The sequence below is a fragment of the Colossoma macropomum genome, unplaced genomic scaffold (assembly GCF_904425465.1).
Source record: "Colossoma macropomum unplaced genomic scaffold, Colossoma_macropomum, whole genome shotgun sequence".
Taxonomy (NCBI): Eukaryota; Metazoa; Chordata; class Actinopteri; order Characiformes; family Serrasalmidae; genus Colossoma; species Colossoma macropomum.
In genome coordinates this window covers 8,097,922-8,124,576 of record NW_023494792.1, presented here as the reverse complement: position 1 = coordinate 8,124,576, position 26,655 = coordinate 8,097,922, and the positions used below count along the sequence as shown (strand labels likewise).

General features: G+C 38.3%; 1 protein-coding gene across 1 annotated transcript in view; it reads left to right on the top strand.

The window, feature by feature from the left end:
• b4galnt4a (beta-1,4-N-acetyl-galactosaminyl transferase 4a) overlaps window positions 1-26,655 on the top strand; it is a 192,563-nt gene that overhangs the window by 73,687 nt on the left and 92,221 nt on the right. The window contains exon 3 of the mRNA XM_036575784.1: window positions 21,958-22,056. Within this exon, the coding sequence (XP_036431677.1) occupies window positions 21,958-22,056 (99 nt within the window). The remainder of the gene's footprint in view (window positions 1-21,957; window positions 22,057-26,655) is intronic.

Below are 26,655 nucleotides of genomic sequence, written 5' to 3'. Positions count from 1 at the left end.
AGCTTTGTTCAGAGTGGTGTTGAAACAGTAACAGTTCCCAATAACTCAGCCAAACACAGATAGTTGTTGTTTCTATTGGTTACAGTCAGCAATGTCAGCAATGTTCTTATGTGCGTTTGGAAGCCGTTTTCAGGGGAGCTGAGGGGGGGAGTGAGCCCCAGATTGCATTTTCAGAAGGTTGTGGTTCTGAAGGTTTGAGAAGGTTTTAGTGAATCGAGGTGTTTGAGTCTTGCAGGTCATCAACAGCGTGAGTCTGATTGGCTACTGATTGCTCCTGTGTTGTGACCCACAGTTATAAAGTTCACCTTTTTATTTCACTTAATGTTTTTATATGGATTAAATGCAACAGAATTTAACACCAAAACACTGACCAGACCTGTTTTCACATATTTTGCAACACTTTTTTACCATACTATAATCATTGGTTGACTTATGCCATTTAACATTATCAAAGTATTTGTCTAAAATATTTATTGCAACATATTGATCAGACAAATAATGTACTGTATGTCAGTGTATTCCACTGACAAACAGTGGAACAAAGCCTGTCACTGTAAATGTGACAGTACAACAGAATCCAGACGCTTGCGGTGTAAAAGGGCGACAGGTAGTTTAATGGAGTTAAGCAAAAGTGGAGTCAGAAAACAAGCATGGGTCAAAACCAAACAGCAACTACAAAACACAACGATGATCATATCACCATGTGAACGAAAACAAGGGGCTAGACAAAAGGGCAGGTCAATAAACAGTCCAAAAGGTCAAAAACACAGATCAGCAAAATAACCGGCAAGAGTATTCAAAAAGGGGTAAGAAAAAGGCAGAGGTATTTCTGATCTTTTGTCTACTGTGTTTTTGACCCCTTGTGTAACATAGATGTGATGCCTTCAGTGGTGAGTTGAAGCTGGAAGTTGAAATGGGACTAAAATATTTAACACTACTGACAGGTTTTGTGTCCATTCATCAGCAATAATAACTGTGATTTTTATGCATTACAAAAGTCTTTAGAGTGATAATACTTATCTAGATAACAGATAGTAGTTAATGGTCATCAAGTGTTCTTTATATTACTGGTCAGTACCACCCTGAAAAGGGCTGCTTTACTTGGTTCAATTATGTGAAGAATTTCCACATGAATAAAAAGTACAACTACCAACTAGTCTACTTCATTGAAGCTACCATAACCAGAGGAGAAAAAAATAACATTTAAACATAATATATGATTGCTGACCTCACATTTCACTGCCTAGTTACCATTACAACTGACAGAATACCACGGACAAAGGCTAGGTAATCTACCACTTACAGCACTAGTCATCTGAAGTGAATGGTGTAAGATTGCAAAGAAAACTGTTTTTCTTTACCACGGTCTATTTTACTATTTACCTAGCTGAGTTTCAAGTGAGAGGGCGTAGGCCACCGCAGGCCCCCCTGTAGCTACGCACCTGCTCCACAGTAGAGAAATTCTAAACTTTCACAAAAGAAGATGGATGAAACTCTCTCAGTGATGTTGCCGAAAGGAGATTTGGCACATGGAGGTAAAGGTGACTGATCTCCAGTGGCGATCAGGAGTGTGTAGCTCAGATAGGCAGATTGCAGCAGCAGCAGCTGAGCTCCTGCTGTGATTCTTAGATCGTATCTGAGTCTCTCTCCCTCTCTCCCTCTCTCTCTCTCTCTCTCTCTTTCTCTCTCTCTCTCTCTCTCTCTCTCTCTCTCTCTCTCTCTCTCTCTCTCTGTGGTCCTGATGGCCACAGCCAGGGGAGAGTAATGCCTTGGGTGCGTTTGTAATGCAACTCATCAGAACGCCCTCGTAGCACCATCCATCTCTGACCACGAGCAGCAGGAGGCAGTGAAGATAACACCGCAGCACACAAACACACACACACACACACTCACAAATGTACAGGTGCACAAGCCTCAGCTAGCCTCATGAGTAATACACGTGAATACAGGGGGACAACTATGAGTGGAAACATACTCATTAGAGTCAGAATAACCTGAGTTTAGTTTAACCCCTTGTGATACGATAACAGGTCCATCGTTAGTGCCATATAAAAATAAACATCACCTCTTGCAAGGTGAAAATTATTCAGTAAAATGGTACACTTTCACAGTTGGAATGTTACAGCCAGAGGAAATGTGATGCGGTATGAATCGTCTGCTGTGTTCACAGGTACTATTTTGATAACTAGTTTGCTTTTGTAACTGATTATACTCCACACATTTACAATGCATAGCCTAGAATTTTGGGTGAGTCTTAGAGAGAAAGCCTTGTTGGTGTAGCTGCTTTAGCAGCAGGTTTTATCCAAACTGTCTCCAGACATGTATTCTCATTTCAAGACTATAGAACAGCTCTTCTGAAACTGCATGTGGCTGTGTATTACTATTAGGGGGCAACAGATAGGGGCATCCATTGTGGTGCATCAGTCTAAAGGTTGTGATTTAACTGCATTGATTTTGTAATGTTAGAATTAGTTGTAACGATATTCAAAAGCATGCACTATTTATCTCTATTGAATACTTCTAGGGTGTTTTTTTATATGTAAAAATGATTTTAAAAAATAACCTTTTTTACTGTCATTTTATTGTCTGTATTCCTCTACTGTGAAAACAGACATGTTGTGCATTCTGTGTATTTTTACAATCAAATCAAATAGGATCATGTTAACATATGTAGGGTTTCACTAATATAGGAATTATGGGTTGGTGCTAATAGCTGATATTTTTATGTACATATCTGCTGATGTCCATACATAAACATCTATAGAGTGTAGAACTCTGGACCACATCTACATCTATTCAAAAAGAGCTGCCCCACGTTTTCATATGATTACTGAAACACAAAGAGTTTTATTCCATAGGTATATTACTATTAGGGGGCAACAGAACACCCCTGCATTTAGGGCAGGAAGTGAGGCTGCATCCCTGTCCCTCATGACCACATGGTGAACAGTTAGACTTCATTGTTTTGAAGTAAATTTGTCCCAAAATTGGCAAATCAGTGTGTAACATTAAGAATTGTTAACAATGCTGAAACACACATTATCTGCGATTAAGTTAGCATTTTTGTGTTTCAATGAAAATATTACCATTTTATGTGTGTGCAGCTGTTCAAAGCTGTGTTTGCTAGTCATGTACTGCCCAGCTTTATTCACTTGTGCTTAAAATTTGTTAAAATTGTCACTACTGAAACAATCTCTACTGAAATATTTGGTAAAGTTTTGGAAGTGTTATGATTGTTGTAACAGTAACAAAATGAAATGTTCAGTCATTTATTTTAATGAAATAAACACAACTACAGAACTAACGTATAGGTCAGAGGTCAGCAACCCAAATGTAAAAAGAGCCATTTTGTCCTTTCAACAAAAATTAAACCACCTTAGGAGCCACAATATTTTATGTCCATATTATCATCTTGGCTGTAAATATGTCTCAGTATGTGTCAATGTACTAGTATAGACTAAAAGCCATAACGCAAATGAAATTGCAGACTAACTTTGCTCTGCGTCAAGCTTTAGCTCAGCTATAGCCACTTTTCTCGTATCTCCAGCAGGAAACCGTTCCTCAAAACTTGAACAGTTTCTTGTAAAATGTCATTCGTTTTGTTATGAGCCTGAAGTCAGCTTCTCATTCCCCAGCTTCTTGTTTGAATTTTCCCGTTAAATGGAGCCTTTCCATTTAACAGGAAATGGAGTTTCATTTTGCAGATTAGACGTATCAGGAAACCAGCTGGAGTGATTATAAATACTCTCTATTTGCCATTTCGTTTGCTACTAGCTAGGCCAGATTGTTGTCTGCACTGCTGTGTGACCAGCAGTCTGTGCGCCAACATTCAGGGTTAAAGGGTGAATAAGCAGTTACACATGTAACTCCAGCATTTAAGACCATTTATTGTTAAAACTGTGTTAGAACGATCAGCAGAACTTTATGTTACTGCAAAGGAGGATTATTTTATTTTTACCTAAAAATCCAATTCTGCTGTGGAGCCGCAACAGGGCAGTAAAAGAGCCGCATGTTGCCGACCCCTGGTATAGGGTCAAGGATTTTTGTCCAAGTCAGTTAAAAGTTGAAATGTGTTTCCATCTCTGACGTTGAACCAATGCAGCACAATTATCCATATGTGTGTTTATAATTTTAATTTTACCCAAACATTTGATTGTAATCATAGTGAGATTTGAGATTTCATTATGCACTGAATCATTTACTAAAGAATCGTAATCATCCACTGAGACCGCTTCCCTCAGATAGATGCCTGGAACTGACTGTGATAGACATGAAACATTCACAGATCTGAAAATGTGTGAAACTCTGGCAAGAAGATTGTGTTCTATATACATTCACGGTGAGATGTTTTCATACAAAGTGCAAACATCTGCAGATCCAAAGCCGTCAACAGCGTATATGTTATCAGCCCCTGTCAGGAAACAGCATCTCTGCCAGCACTCGGGAGAGTTTTTCAGTCGCGTCAGGAGCAGTACGGGCCTTTTTAATTGCATCTGTACTCAACAGCACTGAAATGTGTCTCAGAAATGATCCTCAGAGTGTTCCTCTGTCTGCAGTCTTACCGTGTAAACAGGTGTGCGTGGTGAGTGTGTTTCTGTGTGTCTCACACTCTGAAGGTGGTAAAGCTCAGAGGCTGCTGCTCTTTTTCTTTGTCCTCCACTGTCTTTCGAGCGTGATATGCATCGATTTCGTCTGTGTATGCACACTCACGCGCACACACGCGCTCTGACCTGAAAGTGTCACGTTTCTTTACTGGTCAGTCCAGCGGGCGCTAATGATGTTACGGGTGAGCTCTGTGAGCCTCGGCTCTGGCAGACGAGCCTTCATCACCCCATCATCATCCTCAGCTGCTGGTGTAATGGAGCGTTTCAGTGCTCAGTGCAAAGCTAATGCTAACATTTATTCACAGTGTCTCAGTGCAGGACTGTTTATGTGATGGAGAGAGAGAGAGAGAGCGAGAGAGAGAGAGATGGAAAAAGAGAGACAGAAAAGGAGGGAGAAATACAGAAAAAGAATAAAGAAAAGCAAGATGAAAAGGAAAGAGAAGCAGAAAGTGAGAGAGAGAGTGAGAGAGAGACATAAAGACAGAGGCAGAAAGATAGTGAAAGAAAAAGACAGATGAAGATGGGAAAAAAGCAAGAGAGTGAGAGAGAGATGTGAACAGAAAAAGATAAAGAAAAAAAAGATAAAGTGGGAGATTATGAGAGAGAGTGAGAGAGAGACAGAAAGAGAGAGACAGACAGTGAAAGAAAGAGAAAGAAAGAAACACAGTGGGACAGCAAGAAAGAGAGACAGAAAAAGACATAGAAGACAGAGAGAAGCAGAAAATGAGGAAGAGAGAGAGAGAAAGAGAGAGAAAGATGGCAAAAGAAAGAGATACAGAAAAGAGACAGAGGGGGAAATTATGAGAGAGAGACAGACAGACAGACAGACAGACAGTGAAAGAAAAAGAAGTGAGAGTGGGAGAGAAGCAGGGAGAGAAACAGAGTGGGAGAGACAGAAAAGAGAGAAACAGGCACATAAAAAAGGGAAAATGAATGGAAAAGTAATTGCACAGCCCAAATGGTCAGATGGAGCACAAAGGCTAAATTGACTGTTATTGTGAGGACCTTGTGTAAATTGAGTGCACAGAGAGCCGTACTGCACATGCACTGAACTGGATTAAGAGGCAGGAGGAGCAGGAGTGTGTGTGTGTGTGTGTGTGTGTGTGTGTGTGTGCGCTTGTGGACACAACACAAATGGACAGAGGGGATTGAAAGCTGAAGAGTTTTTTGATTGTGTAAAACACTTAAAAACATAATTTACACACACAAACGGAGAAAGTGTTAGGCTATGACTTGGGGAGAGAGAGAGAGAGCGAGAGAGGAGAGAGAGAGAGAGAGAGAGAGAGATTGACTGGTGCAAAGAAAAAGTCTATAACATTGTTCTGCCTGAGGGACATTAAAATGTTGCATTTATGTTAAAACATTAAAAGATGGCAGATTCACATATACACCAGAGACTAACTCTGCCAGAGATTAAAATGTCAATCTATAAAAATTATTAATATAGTGTTTTATATTGTATTTTACTGTTCATCACTGCATCTATTTAACACTTTCATGCTGAGTAAAACAGTGGCCATTTCAGCTATTTAATCTACTCTTCTGCTTTAATAACACGATTTCTCACTGCTGTTGTCCACATTTTTTCATATGTAAAAAACATGATTTAACAAAGCTGGAAATGTATAGATATTTGTTTGTACCACAAACCAGCATTTTGAACAAGCCAGCATTTAGACAGGAACACACTTCAATCAAGTGCATCCAACAGTAAAATCAGCATGGCGCTTCCTTTAGACAGTAATAGAAAACATGATAGAACACAAAAAGCTCTAGTTCTGCATGCTGATCCATTTAACTGTGACCAACAGTGACTTGCGTGTGTTTTAGGTACACTGGATGCAGAATGAATTAAAGGGGACAAAGCCAAAATGTCCAATTATTATTCCCTTTGGACGCCTGGCATTGTGAGGATTCAAACTCACAGCCTGCTGAGAACAGTGCAGAATCTTAGACAGCTACACCATTTTGGAGCCCCAGTTTCTCACTTTTTAGTGACTCATGCAGTTGGTCTGTGTTGTTTAAGTACTGATGACATCCACAATATGCTCAGAGAAGGGCATGATGACATAATTTATCATGATAACAATAACATATTGTCATATTGCTAAACCCTGGAGAGAGCCCGCCAGTAATGAACCATGATTATTAGAGCTAGGCCTTTAGCTCAGGCCATAAATGTCAAAACTCAGAAAACCATATTGTTTATTTAAGCTCCACTGCAGAGTTTCTAAAAGTATGTTAGCAGTAAGCTAACGCTGGTGCACATGAATGCACTAGAAGGCCCTGAAGGTTCCCCATTGGATCCCACAGACCAGCGTTGGGGAGTGACAGAGGGCTCCTCTCTGTGAGAGCTTTAGGAAGATTTGGTGAATGCAGTTCAGCGGAAAAGTCATCAGCAGGGCTGGGGAGAAGCACTAAGCCTATTAGCCAGCTAATAAATCAGAGACCAACGCTACAATAAAAAGCTGCCGAGCAAACCCAGCTTTGCGAGCAGATTATGGCAATCGAGCTTTCAGGGTGGTGTGCCTTTTATATATTTATATAGGCCTACTAGATGGACTGAACAAGACGGCGCTATTGATCAGAGATTCAGGCTTGATTTAATTTCAGCCTCCTCGCTTTCATATCAGCCGGGGGAGGCCGTGCTACCTTCACTGAGTGTGTTTAACTGAAGAGGTGTTGTGCAGAGTCTCGAGACGTTTCAGCCCGACCTCTGCTGCAGAGTTTGCTTTGTGGAGGGTCAAAGGAGGGTTCAGAAGACATGAGCTCTGTTGCGTAACTCCTGTAAGATATTGTTTGTCGAGCGACTTTATGGAGACCGAGTACCTGACTCACTGCTCGCCTCATTTGAGTTGCCATGCCGATGTATTTGTGTAACAAATGAGTCACGCCAGTCTGCTTCAATAAAACGCTTGCTTAAGCGTAATTGGTGGCATTTTACAGCGCGTTCAAAAATGAAAGAAGCACCCATGTTTGAAGGATTTAAAGGGCTCATATCATAGACGAAAAAAAGAATTTTTAAAACTAAAAGTGTTGGACATGTAAGTTTCAAAATGTACAGTTCAGTTCATACAGTCCATATATAGAAACTAAGCTGCAAAAACAGAGAGTTTTGGATTGATTGTTTTTGCTAAGTCATGAAAACCAATGCATTTACAAATATCCACCTTACATATAAACACCTTCTATCCACCTCCAGCAGTTTAGCTCCGCCCACTCATGTTGAAGTCATAAGGAGTGTTTCAACCCTCACTCTTAATCCCTTAAATGGCCAGGGCCCACCAGCAGGCCCAAAGGTTCATTACACAATTCCATAATCTAACAATAGCTCCTCCAGTTTGTATTGAAGTCCTTGTAGTTATTGGGATGGAAGCCTTAGTATGTAATAAGTCTGGGATTTTAAGGGGTTAAAAAATGTTGCCCTAAAGGGTTCTTTGCATGATGCCTCAGAAGAACCAAATTGAGAACCTTTGAATGGATGGTTCTTTAGAAGAATATGTAAGTCTGAAGAGCCTTTTTAAAGTTAATAGAACCACCACATAATGTAAAGGTTCTAGGAAAAACCTGTAAATTGATATGTTATGTAAAGGTTCTTTATACCCTTCAAAGGTTCTTCACACTCACACATCTCTTTTTCAGTAAAGAACCTTTTTATATAAAGAACTATCTATTAAAATTTCTTTAGGGAATTTAAAATGCTTTTTCTATGGCATCACTCAAAGAACCTTTGGTGATGCTGTGTATTTCAGTTCTGCAGACTGTTTTTCAAAAGAGGCACAATACAAGGCAGCCAATCAAAACACAGGTTGTTTACATATATCAGTCTTAAAGGTACAGCCTGTTGAGTTGTAAGGGATAAAGAGGGCTTGGATGTATGAAATGTTTGTGTAAAAATGAATGGTGACTCTTTTTTGTATATAAAACTGCTCAAATGTCAGGGTAAACAATAAAATACAAGAAAATGTAGAATATAGGCCTTTAATACAAGGTGTGTTTGTTAGATTTGTCAAACTATTTAGCACCCAATCTGTCCACTGGTGTTACACTGTCAAGCAGAACATTAACAATGGAGTGAAAGTGGCTGTTCAATTTAGGCCTGGGCCTCAGGGAGGTCAGTCAGATGGCAGTTTTGATCAGAAGCAGTACTTCCTGGCCTGTAGGAGAAAATACCTGACTGTAACTGACAGCTGTGAGGTGACAGCATAGAGTTTACTGTGTGTGCATGAGTGTGTGTGTGAATGCCTCCCTGTGTTAGATCTCTCTGCTGTCCTCTGCTTTCTCTGTCTTTCTCTTTCTCTTTCTCTTTCTCTCTCTCTCTCTCTCTCTCTCTCTCTCTCTCTCTCTCTCTCTCTCTCTCAGGCCTGTCACTCTGGGCCCAGCTGATTCTAGATCAGCAGCATGTGTCCGGCTGGTGGAGCAGTGTTGAGCTGATGGCCCTACCAGCTGTCAGTGGTTTTTGCTGTGTGTGTGAACTAAATGTGAGATGAGCTGTTGAAAGTGGTAAAATTCTGGCCTGTAGTACTGCAGGACTGCAAGTATAACCAAATATACAGATATCCAAACTTTCCTTAATATTTGTTTACTTTATCAGATATTTAAATAAGGTTTTAATAAGGCATGTGGAATAAAAAGTGAGATAATCATACAGGACTTAAATAAAGTTTTGGCTGAACATGTGATGTAGAGTGTTGTATTGTTGGTTTGGAATTAAAAAAGAAGTAAACTGAGCATTATCTTTTATGAGTTTTTGACTCAGGGTGGGGAATAGAAGTAGAATAGAAAGCATCTGTCTATTCAAAGATGAACTCCAGTGTCTAATTATATGTAGGTTTAATGACACTCATTTAGATTAAATACTATTTAAAATGTTGAAAAGAGATCCTTAAAAATACTTGATTGTACATAATACAGTTGTTGGATGTAAACAGTCATTCAGAGCAGTTTGCTATGAAATAGTGCATAATAAAGAAACTTACAGACTCGAATTCTTTACAGTGGTGATAGAAACCAGGGGTCACAATGTATACAACACCACTGAACTTACATGTCTTCTGAGTAATGTAATGTAGTAATGTAATATTGATACTTGTAAAACACTGTTAAATCTGACAGAATATGTTCTCTTTGGTCTCTCTGCTAAGAATGGATTTAAAAATATGTTTAAATAAGACCAAAAATCTTTAGAAACCATCATAAAACAATGTCTCAGGCATAAGTCAGCATATTCAAAACCATTTCATGTAATAGCTTTCTATGAGTTAGCTTTCAGAGGCATTAAACGCTTTAGACATCTGGTTCCTATCACCACCACTGTGAACAATTCTGACGGCATTTCACATCATACTGTGAAAAAAGGTGGAATTTGCCTTTAATGGTCTAAATACAAAATGCTGCTTCGATACTTTTCAGAAACAGCTTCAAATTCAGACCTTTACTTAAGGAAAAGTTCATAAAATGACCTAAATGTGTTCTGTACCTCTGAAAATAAGCGGAAATAAACTCTCTCCTGCTGTTCCAGAGTAGGAGAATCAGGTAGAGGGGTCTCTAACACTACTGTGCCTGTTGCTCTCTTCATCTATACATGTGGTAGCTATTTCTTCAGGTTTTAAACTTTATGATTTATGAGTGTTAAAATATTACACTTCATGTTGCGTTGTACACAGGGTGCAGCCCCACATCCACTGAAAATTCGAATGATGTCATGTCATTTATGTCCTACGTTGGACTACATCTTTAAACAAAATGCTTCATCTAAATGGAACAATGTATGGAAATTTTTAAACCAAAGGATGATTTTCTACAGTGTGAGCTGTACAGCTCTAGAACATCATTCAGCTGGTAGTGTGTTAAATCACATCCACCTTAAACACAAGCATAAATTACAAAATTAGCTGAACAATCATGTGCAGATCACCCCCTATTTTTATAACAATATAAAATGTTTCTCCTTGGATATTTAAATATTCATTTCAATATTTGAATAGCAGAAAGGTTTAAAATGCTCTTTCCTAGTAATGACAGCAGGGCCACAGTAGGGAAGCTCAGAGTCCTGTGCATGATCTCCCCATCAGACCACTCAGTAAAGATAGTATGATAGTAAGTAGTGTGTCTTAATAATGGTATAGGACATTTTCTACACAGTCCACACTATAAACAGCCAGCACCTAGACGTGAAGCACTTTTTTCCATGTAAAAAGAGCTTTCAGATAGAATCCATTGTTGTGCTCCTCGCACTGGGTGGAGGGTGTTTTGGCCTGGTGGGCTGGAGGGCAGTCACTAACTACTATTATACCTCCCAGTTTTCAGTTTCATAGCCAGATGTTCCTGTTCCCTCTGTTTTTCCATTCCTTTTTGACTCTTTCCATCCCTTCATCCCAGGGCTTTAGTGTGCAGTCGCTTTACTGGGCATTTGGAAGGAAGCCAGCGGGAGATGGCTTTGGCTCTCCCTGGGTGTGTGTGTGAGCTACGTCACTGGAAAACAAATGAGATGACCAATTACAAAGATGACAAGCGCTCTCAGTCTCCCAGCATGTGTGTGTGCCTGTTCAGTGTCTAGAATGATGAAGTCACTTTAGACAATGGAGGAGCTCACAATCCAGCTGAGGGGTGTGACAGTACCCACATTTCACAACACTGTGTTTTTTGCAGAATATAGGGGTGCAGCAATGCACCATGAAACTGTGCCAAAAATGTAATGTGTGTTACGGAAATGACTGTGCATTGTGGAGAATGATCATAGTTATAAAATGCTCATTTCCATAATGCAGAGTGAAATTGTGATATCACAGTGCCAAAAATACAACACTGTGCATTACGGAATGACACTGCATTGTGGAGAATGAGCATTCTGCAGCATTGCCCCGATGGCAGATATGCCATCTAATGTGTTTGCACTGATCAAACACCAAAAATATTGAACACAAATAACCAGCACCAATCTACCCCTCCAGCACAGTCATGTTGCAATCAGCAATCCTTCCACCTCTCTGCTCTAGTCTTATTCATAAGTCACGCATGTGGATACAGTCGGCCTTTCTCTTCAGATTTTGCTCAGAATATCATGAGAATATTGAATTGTAATCCCAGTATCTTTAATCAAATTGAATCACTGGGTGAGTGTATTGTTACCCTCATGCAAACAAGTACATAGTCGTAAAAAAGTGTTAAAAATATAATTGAAACACATGAAAAGTGTCTTGAGAGTGAATTAACAGACAAAAACAAATGACATTGCTTCTGGGGCCTGGCTATTATGAGCATGTGAGGCCAGCACTGATTTTAAAGGTAAAAATTCCAATAACCGATAATATTGGCTGATATAATATTTAAAATTTTTAATTTGTAGGCCAAAGCTTTGTTAAATAGTGTTTTACTGACAGAAATGATTCTTATTTTTCAATTGTAACTCAAATAAAATTCATAAGTCATCAGAATATTGTACTATGGGGAGCAGCGATCCAAACTTTCTTGTGATATTGGTTTCTGGTAATTACCCCTTATTTTTCTTATTTTTCATAGTTCTCTTCATAAAGAATTTTTCTATGTATTGTAACATGTTGTTCTCATGCTAAAGCTTAGGTTTATGGTACATTTTATGTTTTTTGTTTTTTTCCACTGTGTTATCAGTTATATTTTTTCAGATACTGATAAACATGCAGGTCATCAGTATCAGCTGATACTGTTGGTAAACCAATATATTGGTCAGGCTCTAGTTGCTGCTGCATACATTCTTGGCAAAACCTCATAAAGCAGAGCAAATGACTGTAGATTCTAATACACATCACTAAAGTCAATGAAACAGTGTTTTTAATAGAACACAATGGATATTCCAATTAATGTCAGTATGTCTGATAGCATAAAGTCTAACTGTATTTTGATTTACAAGCTGTGTGTTGTCTTGCAACCCCCCTTATTGCAAAAAGAAAAAACATAAAAATGAATATGCATATTATACCACACCTAATCCAGCATAATAAAAGTTTGCATTGATGTGGATTAGATTTGGCTTTTTTTTCGATGTCTGATGCAAAAACGACCATAAAACTGTTGTATTTTTTAATTGGCACCCTCTACTGCAGATAGACACAGGCCAAGGTCATCAAGGCGAGTGCAGATGTGGCTGGAACAAAAACATGCTGATTAAATCTACTGTTGTTAGGTTAACACAGAGAAAGTGGAAAATTGATGCTGGCCTCGTGTTCCTGTTTGCTCTCCCTCGGAAGGATAATTTTTTCCCTAAAGTGTCTTGCGCTGCTCATCAATTACAGCCGTCATGTGTGGCCACGGCGTGAAGCTGCTAATTGCTTTAGCATGCTTTCTCTGTCCCTTAGGTAGTAATACACTGGCCTCCGGGGCCTTTGTGCCTAAACGCTCTCGCAGCATGTCTATGGGCCCTATTAATCCTGCTTTAAATGAATTGGAGTCACTCTATCAGGCGAGCTATCGACTGCATCGCACCCTTATTTACTTCCCCTTCCTCTGCCTACTGTCGACCGCCTCACATGAATAATTCAGCAGCACCGAAATAATCCCGCACTTAGTGCAAAAAGAGTGCCTTTGTTTCCTCCGAGCAGCAGGCATGCAAAGTGCTGTTCTGCTTCGGGGCTGCGGCTCTGTATGATTGGTCAATTCGTTAAAAAGGTTCCTCTTGAGCCTAAATGCGGCGATGGCAGCGGCGCACAGGAAGACGTCAGGGGGAGCTACTCCTCCTAATATTTCAGTCTGGGAAGTCTTTGAAAGAATAGCTGGTGTGACTGATGCAACAAAATCCTAAAAATAAGCCTGTCCTATATGTAATGTTCAGAAATCTTTGTGTCACAGCCGTATTACACTCAGCATACAGTTTGATGCTTATTTTATGTTGTATAACTATATTGGTTCTAAGTAGAGTGATGCTGTTTTCAAATGCTGATTAATTCTCCTGACTAGAAATATAGAGAATCTGTGCTTTGTTAGTTTGTGTGGCGCAAAACATGAAAATCATTGTGAATGCTTTGTGCAGGCAGATGAATGACAGGTGAATGCTGGTACAGAATGTACAGTCCTTTAGGTAGCAAATGAATAGGAATAAAAAATTAATCATCATGATATTAGCCTTTGAAATACTGATATCGAAGAAGACTGAGGTGATGAGATCACAGTGTTTTACAATGTGCTGTGAGAGGCCTGACCAATCAGACCTTCAGATGAGTGTTTCTGTGGATGTTTTGATGAATCAAGGTATTCATATAATCCAACAAAATCAATTATTTTGGTCAAAATACTGCAGGCCAGTCTTTAACCATGTCACACTAATGACTGACCGGTGTATTTTTAATTTATTGTGAGGTGTATATCATTTGAAGTTATATTTAGGGATGAGCATGGATATTTGAGTACTCTGTTATTTATTCAAGGTGCCTCCATTTGCACAGTAATATCACTATTTGGGTATTTGTTATGTTCCGTTACAAGAAGGCAAAGAAAACATACAGCCTAACAATTCAGTGAAACACTGATATTACATTTTAACAGGACTGTAAATGTGGCTGTTTTGCTTGGTAAGCATGTACAGTACTGTGCAAAAGTCAGAGACCACCTTTAGTTCACTTCATTTCCAGTGAAAAGGACCATTAAGTGCAACTTAACATTTTTCAGTACCAGGAAAAAAGCAGAAAGCACAGACAATTGCACAGAAACCTGAACAACTAAAAATAATATAGAGATATTTTTCCACACTTCCAAAGAAGTTAGAAGTTGATTACATTTTCTACTTTCAAAATCCAAGTGTTTACTACACTTGTGTGGCATGCGCCCATTCCCTGGGCCCTGATGACAGCCGCGAGAGCCGGCAGGAAGACAGGGCCTGAACCCTGAGCGAGCACAAAGCCCAGCATCCAGTGTTGTGCCGGATAGCTCTAGTGTTTGCTTATTACCTAACCTGAAGAGACAGCCTTGGAGCCCTTTATTAATTTTTCCAAAGTCTGAAGTTGTTGTATTGTCCTTCCCTGTGGTTAACTGAATATCTAGTAATTAACTCTTGTAGATATATGAGTAACAAAATGAGTCAGAACGCACATCTCTAATATGTAGCAATAAAAATACAATACTAATATTCTGACAATAATGTGCAGCAAAATCTTACATTGTTTATGAGATGACATTAAAATTGGGTTAACCAGAGGTGCTCCTTTGAAAGCAAAGCATTCAAATAAACCCTCTTTCTTGGATATACAGTCATATGCAAAAGTATGCATCAAATTACGTTTTGTTGATTTTCTAAGTGAACATATCCTCTACAGGGAACAAATGCCTGTTTTAATGTACAGTTACTGTTTATTTGCTGATCTGAATATATTGGAAACAAAAAAATCATAAAATGTGTTCTGTGCTTTTTTCCCAGTATACTACACTATAACTACAATATGTGAAAATGGCATATTTAAGTTTGTTCAAGGTTTTGTATACAGCTCTACATAGATAAGGACTCCCATCGTGTGACTTGCTTTTAGAAAAACGAATCTATGAACACGAACAAGTCATAAACTTTATGTTCTACCCGATAGTGGTTTACTGGGTAAAGGTCCTAATCAGCTGCTACGCTTCAAATGAATAAAGAAACCTTTTGTTGATATAACAAGCAGTGACCACAGGAGACCTCTTATTAATTTCCCTGGCAGTGTTGGCGATAGGACACTGTTTGCGTTTTAAAGTGCTGGAGATGTGAGAGACTGGTGTGTTTACTGTTTACGCTTCGCTCTAACACACCCACGCACCCAGCCGGGGTGAACGGAGTGTGAATGAAGTGTGTGTAATTAGTGTGAGACGCTGCAGTCCTTTAGGGAGGCCGCAGAGGTGAGTGATGATGTCATATCCTGTCCCCCCAAGAGCTTTTCTGTCTTCTCAGTCTCCGTGGAGAACAGCAGAGCTCCTCTGTTACTAATGAATGAAGCGTATGTTTGTTTGGTTAATGGCTGTTTGAGTAGTCTTTGTTATGCGAGAGACTTTTTGATAGTTTTATGACACCATTATTTAACGTTTGCCATTGGATTTGCATGGCAAAGTATCAGTTCAAAAGTACCCTGAAGGACCCTACAGAAATATTTGCCACCTCGCTCCCCTTCTCGCCTTCTTTTTTCTCTCTATTTCTTTTCACCCATTTTCTCGAAGCACTGTAATTTGATGTCTAATCCTCCACTGCTTCCAGATTTGTGTTCTCGTCAACAAAACACACCCTGCCGACAAATTATAAGCTTTGCAATTTGTACTTGTTAAATTTCCTGCCTTTTCACATTAACTTTTATCTGTTCATTTTGGTTTATCAGAGTGAGGCTTATTTCCCTTGGAAGTCTGTTTTTTTTTTTCCAAACCCTCCGGATCTGGTGATATGAATTTGTGTGAGTGTGCGGATATGCTTAAAATCAGATCACATGTCATTATGATTTATATGGAGGCTAAAGCCAGTTAATATACAGTGCTTATAATAAGAGTCCTTCTCCATACAAATTGCCTTTTCTGGTGCACTGGGTTTTGCTATTTCATTTCGCAGAGTCATTCTCCAGTTTGTGTCTTGTGTCTTATGGGCAGGAACGCTCTCCTCTCCAATGGTCTCTCCTCTACTGGCCTCTTATGTCCTGATCAGAGTCCTCCTAAACTAATTTAGTGTTCATAAATTGAGTTTAGATCTAAGCCTTCCATCAATGCAGCGTCCATTGCGGCCCATGCAGAGAAGCCTGAAAGACAAAAAAGCAGCTTCAGTCGGACTGCGGCATTTACTGGAGCCCTAAGTCATTTGTAGTAGTGGGAGCACTCTGCAGTGTCTAAGCCGTTCATTTTGAATTCAGCATTACAGAATTAAAGCATGTGCAGGCTCCATCTGCACACAATGTGATTTACTCCTAATGAATGCTAATAGGACGAGTTGTAAAAGTGTAAGGAGCATAATGTTCCTGTCTTTCCACGTAGAAGATAAAGACAAAGAGAAACGTAAACTTTTCACAATAGAGCCCGTAATCTCACCTACTCCAGTGCCACTACACTGATGGCTGCTGTTTTAACTTGGAAGATTTGCCATAATTGATGACGACGTTTAAGTCCAGCTTTAGCCGTGTGCATTTGTTTTCAAATCTGAATCCGAGATGTGGAAGAGTGATGATCCGACGTGCTCAGGTCATTATCCCGCATATTACCGGGTTGAGAAAATTAAAATTTGATTTGTGGAGGGGCTGCTTTTTCGCTGCGCTGGTGGATAACCCTGACGTGAAAAATGTGCCCCAGACTCTCATTTTCAGACCAGCCCTGTTTACTCTTTAACGAGGAGAATTAATTAACCTCATTGATATTCCATGCCTACTACAACTCCAGCTGCTTCCTGACGCCCAGGATCCATCTCCAGAACCACTCCACTCTCTTTACACCAGTCAGCTGATCTGAGACCACTTTTGGCATTCTTGCTAATGATTGCTGAAGACTGAAGTGGGGTGAGAGCAGCTAAATCAGCAACTGACATTTTCAGTATAATTTTCAGATCAAAATGTAGTGCTATCACTGTTGATTACATTAGAGATGACACAATACCACTTATGCAAATATTAAAAGTATGTATACCCCCTGATACTGATACTGATCCAGGGTTTATTTTCTTTACAAACTACTAAGCTTTAAAATGATCTCCTTTAAATTGAAACACTTCACTTAAGATCCAAAAGTAGGCTACCATGCTCAAAGTACTTAAACACTGCACTACCCCACAGTAAGAAATGCACTGCTAACAACATCACATTACACAGTGTGAGCATGTGCTATTTTAGGATAGATTTATTACAGGATCTGATCAGATTCATCCTTTTTTTTAACTCCAGTATCCCATCTAATACTTTCTGATATTGACCTGATGCTGATATACTGATACCTGCTATCAGATTGTTTCCGTTTATGTAGTAAGAAAGTAATCTACCAGTTATTTTGACAATTAATCATTTTCAGGGCTTAATATTAAAAATGGACTTAACCAAGCAATAACAAACCTATGAATATATCACTGCTGTCGGAACAAAACATTGTATCTCCAAAATGACTTTACAGGAGAAGGAAAAGCCATACTTTGTTTTTAATGTAGGTCAATGGAACCAGACTTTTCTCCAAGTCATTTTGGGTCATTTCCTTCAGTCCATTCATCATGAGATTTACACACAATGTAAAGGGAAAAAACAGGCATTTGCAAAATATGGCAAAAACTGAAAAACATACAAGGTTTTGTTCTGACAGCAGTGATATGTATTATATATATATATATATATATATATATATATATATATAAATATATATATATATATATATATATATGCAACCAGTTTATAAGACTAAATATATATATCTGTTGTCGGAAGAAAACCTTGTATCTCTGTTTTTCAGTTTTTGACATAATTTAAACATTGTGTTTAAATTTCATGACGAATAGACCAAAAGAAATGACCCAAAATGACTTGGAAAAAGTTTGGCTCCATTGACTTACATTAAAAGTAAAGTAGTTTTTTTCTTCTCCTGTAAAGTTGTTATTTTGGAGATACAATGTTTTCTTCTGACAACAGCAATATATATACCAATTAATGTATCTGGTCTATATCTCTGCTGCTGAAAACCTTGTATCTTTATGTTTGTCGTTTTTCACTTTTTTTTGGCATATTTTGAAAATGCCTGTTTCTCTTTACATTGTGTATTATATATATATATATATATATATATATATATATATATATATATATATATATTTATTTATATGTATAGATATACACATTCACACACACACACACACACACACTATATATATATATAATATATATATATATATATATATATATATATATATATATATAGTGTGTGTGTGTGAATGTGTATATCTGTGTGTCTGCCCTGTGATGGACTGGAGACCTGTCCAGGATGTTTCCTGCCTTCTGCCCAATGAGCACTGGGATAGGTTCCATATATATATATATATATATATATATATATATATATATATGGGTTACAACAGGTTCTGTTTCTTACACACTGTAAATATGATTCAGTGTTAAAACTTAAAAAGAAGTAACCTGGTTAGCTTAAATTTAATTTCATTGAACTTCTGTTAGCAGGTTAACAGAACAATAATCTGTTTTTTCTTTCTGTTAACTTATTTTTTAACGTTCAATGAAGGTTACTTTTTAAGTTAAAGCACTGAATGTGTCTTAACATGGCAGTAAGACAGGCCAGCAGTAGAATATAAAATATGTATTATTATCATTCATATTGTCAGCTAATGATTGTGATTTATTGAGGGTGTACACTTTAATCAATTATTTGTTTTTAATATAGTAATCAAGTTCAACATTGTTCCCAGCCATATTAGAACAGTATTAGAATCAGCCCAGCATGATTCCCTTACTATTTACTTTAGGGTTTTGTTTTACTTATTATTCTACATGGTGCTACATATACAGACAGCTCAGCCTAGTTAAGACATGAACTCAGTGCCAAAATACTGAAATTTGACAGATGCTCTATGTGTGGAAAACTAGTATTAAAAAACAGCAGAGAAAGTGCCACTCTGTGTCCAGTTAATGCCATCATGTCCTGTGGCACAACACTTAGGGACTGCTGATGCAATGCTAAGTCAAGAAGGAGTACTGCGCCTTGATGCTGAGCCAAATGTACAACTCTGCTCTCCTCTAATGGAAATTGTTCTCTTATGAGTTTAGCATTGATTACTGCACATGACCCCCGTTAGCTTAACTGCGAAAATGTTTATGGTTAAATGGATTCATAATAAAAAAGACAGAAAAAAGAAGTGTGGTGCTCAAGCACAGGTGAGAGTTTTCATGATGTAAGTCAGAGAGAGATTCCAGAGGGCTGTTCCTGTCACTGCGCAGAGAGAGAAGCACTGTTCTGTGTGTGTGTTGTGGCAGATATGAAGAGAGTCAGCTGTCACATGTGCTCATCATTATTAAAGACTGACTTTCATCTCCCACACACTGACTTTAAAAGAAAGTAAAGTGCTTTCTAGCTGTCCTGCTGCACAAGTACAAATGTTTGATTGGTGAAAGCTATTGTTCTGAAAAAATATGCATTTCTTTTTTAAGAGCCATTTAACATTGTTACGTTATGCCCCCAGTGTGAGATGCTCCGATCTTTACTCTGCGGACTCAATCGAGGGGACAAACCTAACCACAACAAATTTACTAATATTGAAATTTCATCTGGGTGATGGCACTCCGGAATGTATTCTCCCAGAAAGTGGGGTGGAGTGGGGTGATTGTTTTTGTCATAGGATATTAGAGAGTGAATAAATTGATTTTGAAAAGAAAAAGGATTTTCCTTTTATGTGAAAGTAAAGTTAGACCTTTGGGGTAACAAGACCCCACAGACAAGGGGTAAAGTGCCCCCTTTAGCATTCAGCCTTGTAATATTATGTAGAATTTTATTAAAAAGTCACAAAGTTGTTCACTATAATTCCACTGACTAGTTAGCATTAGCTTTGCTTGGTAGCTGTAGCATTTGTTAGCAAATAGGCAACATTTTTAGCCCTCTTGCTGGAGTTTGTATTCGAGTTGTGCAGTGAAGAAGTTACATTCATACCAATTAAATTAATTTACATAAGATCATTAATATAACCACAATAACTAGTTGATAAAAAATGGGATATTTCTTATGTTTCTGTTTTACTGTCATTTGTCTTCTGTCATAGTTTATTACAGTGAAGTGGAGCACATAAAAAATCAATTTCCCAAATTTCATTTTAAATTATTACATTTTACTGTTGTGCCTCAATTAAAACACAAGGTTTAAAAGAAATAAAGTCATTGAGTCAGTGAGTTTGAGTTTTTCTTTTACTAACTACAGGAAAAGACTTTAAAATGACTGTCTATAGTAATCAAACATATGCTACAGATTGATGCTGGAGTTTTTCTTCATGTTTTGTATACATAACATTTATGTAATAGTTCCGACAGCACAGTCTAATTGGATGACGTGCTCTAGCCATGCAGCTATATGTGAAAACAGCATTTTTTTCATACGACTGAGCCACTGAGCGCCGTTTGCAGAGTAACAACTTGCTGTATGCTGCAGCTGACTGTTACTAATGTTCTACTTTAGCACATAGAAAAACAGAAAATGGATACATTAGAGAACCTCTATAGATGAGTTTCCTGTTTACCAACATTACTGGGTGCACACACAGCCAGGGGGCAAAACCACTTTGGTAACCTAGCCTTTCACAAGGATGTAACATTAGTCGAAGGTTGTAATCAACATAGATTTCACATTGTTGTAAAGTCTTGTTGACTCAACAATAAAACGTAATTTCAAAGTTGAAACTTTTTGTTTGTATTTCATTTGTATATTAATATAGCATTATGTAAAATGTTAGCTAACAATGGTTGACTATCAGAATCAGAATGTTTAGCTAATAGGAGTTATCCAAATCACAGAAACCTTCATAGCTTGCTGACATGTCCTATGAATTTCTCCCAACTTACCTGGTTTAGTTGTTTGTTGAGCCTGACTGTCTTCTCCCTATTTGACATTTGACATTGATCAGCTGACTTCAGCCCTATCTAAATCATCATATCAGAAAATGCTACCAGTATTAAAACTGCAGTCCGGATGTGTTGATAGTGACCGAGATTTTGAGTAAACATTGGAGGCCTGGGGTTGAAGGTAACAGCCCTTGGTCCTGACAATAGCCAATCACCCTATCAAAAAACAAACAAACAAAAAAAAACACTACATTTGGATACAAAGTGGGCACTGCCCAGACTTTCACTGCTTTTGGGACTGTCAGGACTCCAATCTGCCCTTTTGATTGCCTGGATCCATAATCTTCTGCAGTGTTTGGCAAAAGGATGTGATCCCCTTGGGATATTAACCATTCTCCAACGATCTTCTCTGCAGTTGGTGCAGTTTACTGCACAGCAACTCCTTTTGTTATTGTTGCTTTTTGCCATAAAGAGCCAGAGCTGCTTTCTGCCATAAAGAGTGCCAGTTTCTGTTGCTTTCTTCACCCTAGTTGCGTGCGCGCCTCCATGATGATGTTGCACAGAAACCTGTCTATAAGATAATATGTGACCTGCTGAACATCAGATTCTTCAGGAGAGTGTGACAGCAGGACTGCATCAATTTCCGAATCTGTTCTTGTTCCTAAGCAAACTTTTCACTCAGCACCTGTGACGGCAGAACAGCTAAACATACTGGAATTAGCCAGAAACAAACAGAATACAATCCAGCAAACATGATCAGAAGGCTCTGAAACGCAGCCTCAGTTTTCATCTGTTGTTGTCACATTATTGCGTAATCATATATGATTGTACCTGATATTTCTGTCTTTCTCTCTCAGGAGGATGAGTTTCACGCTGATGGCGCTAATGGCAGAGATCAGTCCGAGATCCGGAAGTTTCTCTCTCAGAAGCACAAGAAGTTGCCATGGAAACCTGAGGTAAGGGCACATCGTTGCTCTTTACTGTTATTACGAATTTGGCACAGTGATGATCACCACAGCTTGTGTGCGTGTGAAGCTTTTGACAACTCCAGGTGTTAATGGGAAGTATGTGGTATCTTCCAGCGGTCCCGCATCCAAAATCTGACATTAGCATCACAGTTTTAGAGTCACTTATTCTCTGATGGAACAAGTATGCTTGCTTCTGTGAGCCGTGTTTTCTTTTGTTCACAACTCCAGGCCTGGGTTACAGCTTTGAGCAGAACGTGTTGTATTACTGGATTAAGTGGACTCAGCTTCATGGCCGTGTAGATCCACTGGACCTCTGAGGCGGCTGCGCTCCAACTTTAGTATGTCTGCTCTTGTTTGAGTAAGATATCTTTGACTGGTTCAGCTGCCTCAGGTTTCTGTTTCATTGGTTGCTGATTGGATTGAAGAGGCAGACTTCATTCGCCGTGCGGTTTCTGAAAGCCTATTTGAGACATCATTTCAGGCAGCTAGCAGCGCTGTGGAATTACCTTTCTAATCATTGTTGCCTAGCCTCGGCTGTCTTCTTCAAAATTATATGAGCGGAGCATGTCTGGTAATTTACTGTGAACTCGAGAAGCATTACGACAAATCAGCCAATAGACTTTCAGCAGAATGATTGACAGCTAAGCTTGTTGTGCCTCATTTGCCACAGGCAATAAGGTTAGTGATACAAACAAACCTCCTATAAACAATGTGAGAATGTGCTTTGATTTATTGACTGGAGTTGTTATAATGGTATAATGTGTGTTTTTGTGTTTTTGTGTGATTATGCACGCCCAGTATTTGTAATCCTCTTCCTGTGCCACACAATGGTGCCCCCAATCTGGAAGTGTGAAAGCTGCTTACATTATCTACATTAAATATGCAGCCTGCCGCTACATCTCGAGCCATGTCCTTTTTATTTGTTCAGCAGATTGTTTGTTGATACAGTAGATGTTTTCTGCCCATTATCTATGCAGCATCCCAACATGTAGACAAGAATGAGAGTCATTAAAGGAGTAATTTCAATGAAAAAGTTTTTCTTTACCTGAAATGTAGCATTAGCCAAGACAAGCGAACAAGTACAATAATATCAAATAGACTTGCTTTTCTGACACTGTATGACACACTTATCTATAAATATAGACAACAGTACTGTATTGTCTATATTTATATAGATAGACGTGTTTTCAACAGTACTTCATGATTGCTGCTTCTACTGTTTTTAGCTATGCAATGTACCTTTGTCGATATTTGTAGCTACATTAATACATTTGTGATAAGAGATAAATTGTGTAAGTTTGATTTTTCACCAAACTGTTATATCTTTAATCCCTCAAATGGCCAGTACTAATATTAATTATTACAAACTTGCATAAATTAAGAGTAACTCAGCCAGTTTGCATTGTAGTCCATGTCGTTACTGTATAACAAGCCTTATTGTAAGCCTAATGCGTTAACCTTCAGAAGTTTATAGTTATTATTGTCATTTTGCTATAGATGTGATCTATATTACATATTTTAGGTATGAATATGTACAGTACTGTGCAAGAGTCTTAAGCACCTAAGAAAATAACACGTAAAGCCATTGATCTGGGCAGAAAGCATTTACTTGTGAAAAAATAACAGAATAAATACAAATAAGCAATTAAACAAAACACTTCGCCTCATTCATCAACTGTTCTTAGGAAGAAATTTCTTCTTAAAACCCACTTACGTAGTTTTCATGAAGATTCAAACGTTCAACAATGTTTTTATTCTCTGTGCACATGTTGCCCTGAAAAAAATATGCAGATAATCACAGACTTCCTGCTACATTTTACTGTTAATTTGTATTTATTCTGTTATATAGTGTTTTTATTGGTACGCTTACTGCCATAATAAAAAATTTATAGAATATTATTGTCTGCCCAAGACTTTTGCACAGTAATTACACTGTAATTACATAAATAATTAAGTTAAGGATTTGCTTAAGGATGTAATTACATTTACATTGGATTTACATTCTTTATTAACAGGCCTGAGTCTGCACTTCTGATATTTGGTTTGTTTCAGATTGATGGAGAATGTGTTGTATACGGTTCTTTATGGAACCTTTTTGAAAAGGGTTCTATATAGTACCAAAAATGGTTCTGCTATTGTTAAGATACAAGCTTGTAACAATAGAAGAACCCTTTTTGGTGCTATATAGAACCATCAAAAAGGTTCCATATACCACCATCTATAGCACTTTCTCCATTATTCCGAAGCGATGCAAAGTACAATTTAATCATGCAAAGCATTCTTTGAATGTTTATGGTTCTTTATAAAACCATTTCCTTTTCTAAAGAACACTTGAAGAACCATCTTTTTTAAGAGTGTAGAATTGATATTTCAATGTAAGTGTAAGTGTAAAGCCCACTCCCAACAACATATGTCATAAAAATAATTTCACAAGGCGTCTATAATGTGTTTTGCAATGAAACCCTTCAATTCGTCTCTTCTTCTTACATATACAAATGTGGCAATACTTTAACATCTAGAATCTGAACTTATTCTATGTTACTCTGATTGTTTCAATTAGTTCAGAGTGAGAAACAATTAGACAGAATTTTAGAAGAGCCTTTCAAGGCGTTTGTACCATGTGGGACCTTGGAGGGTTAAACATGGCAAGAGCAGCTGAAGAGTTGGTCTGGTGTTGTGTGTGAAAGAGCTACGGGGCTGACACTGTCAGTGACGGAGATCAGGCACGCTAGATCCAGAGTGCCACCGTCTGCCAAATGCCATTACGCTGTAATGAGCTGCTACAGGCGAGATGCAGGGCCGCTGGGCCGCGGGGCCGCTTCTGCAGCTAATTACCGCACACTCTCAGCTCTACAGCCAGATACAGAGCAGCAGAGCTGAACAGGGTTAACTTGCCCATCCCACATTATAAAATGACACCCATACAAAAACTGTCAAACAGAATATTATATCACAGAGATGGACCTTCATTCAGAACGCTGTGCAGCAGAGATGTTCACAGGTCGATTGTTCATGCAAGTCTGGTCTGCAGTCTTTAGTGGAGAATTTTAGTAGTCTTGTTATTTGCTGCAGGCCTGAACAAAAGTACAAAGGTAAATCCTTAAAGACCTGTCACGGCTTCAAATAATAGGCCTTTCATTATGGAAAAACCTTCAGTCTTAAGGACAGAACTGAGGTGTAAATGAGGTGTTTAAAGATAAGAGGCAAAACAACTTTGAGTGGTCTGAAGTTTATATAGCACATAAAGTCGCTGTCCAGGAAAAGAATTGTTGTTGGTTTTTGTTTTTCTGCTCTCTGTTTGAACACAGCGGCTGTCCTTCACATTGGGTGAAAATTTCATGATGACTGAGCCAATAGAAATGTTCCAAAATGACTGAAATAAAACATACTTACATGAACTTACATAAAAAATTGGGAATGTTTTTTGCCTTCTGTAAAGTTACTCTTTTAGAGATGTGTTTTCTCTGACAAGGACAATATGTTAACTTCATATCAGACTAAAGTGGGTGTGGAAAGGGGGAGGGGCTTATGTTTTGTATGTGACATATTTTTTCTGAAGTTGTTTATGAATTCTGGGGGTTGTGATTATTAGGACTTATTTTATTTTTTATTTTTTATTTCTTGTTTACTGTATTCTCTGCTTCAGTGCTAGCAGCCCAAAGCAGTTTGGCTGAGATTTTGCTCTTGGTTTCTCTCCTCTGTGGCCTGCTTTTGTCCTTGAGACACAGCCTGTGATAGTTGCGCGGACATTTTGACAGCCACATTGACCGCTGACCCCAGTAGCCCATGGGTGAACAGATGACCAGACTGAGACTGGACTCACACACTGTTATTTATAGCAGAGAGTGATTGGCAGGGTAGAGCTCTGGAGAGACTGGAGCGAGCCTTATCAGGGTCATTGAACACAATCTGTCATTTAAAAATGACCATTCATCCCATTCAGACTGGAACCAGATGAAAGAGAAGTTATTAATGAGCTTTTATTAGTTCTTTATAAATTCATTATGAAAATAGTGATAATGAGGAGGATGTGAGTGGAGTTTCAGAGCTTTGATGGGTTTGTGTGGAATAATGCTTTGCATGATGACTCTGAAAGCCTGTTTATTCATTCAGAAGCTCAGTCAGTCTTTCTGCTCTCAACACTGAGACTGGAAACAGGAAAAGCACACAGCCTTCTTCATGCCCTTCATTTGTTTCTTCATTCTTTTGTTCACTCATTCTTCTTTTTTTCTTTCTTTCATACCTTTCTTCCTGTCATTCTTCCCTTTCTTTCTTTCTTCTTTCTTACCCTGATTTCTTTCTTTCTTTCTTTGTATTTTGTTCTTTGTTATTTTGTTCTTTCTTTATTTTTCCCTGTCCTTCTTCCTCCATTTTCTTTTTTCTTTCTTTCTTTTTGTTCTTTATTTTTTTTTGCTCTTGCTATATTTTTTCCTGTTTCCCTTCCCTTGTTTTCTTTCTTTCTTTCTTTCTTTCTTTCTTTCTTGGTTTATTTCTTCCTGTTCTTCTTCCCCTGTTTTCTTTCTTTCTTTCTTTTTTTCTTTCTTTCTTTCTTTCTTCTTTCTTTCTTTCTTTCTTTCTTTCCTTTTG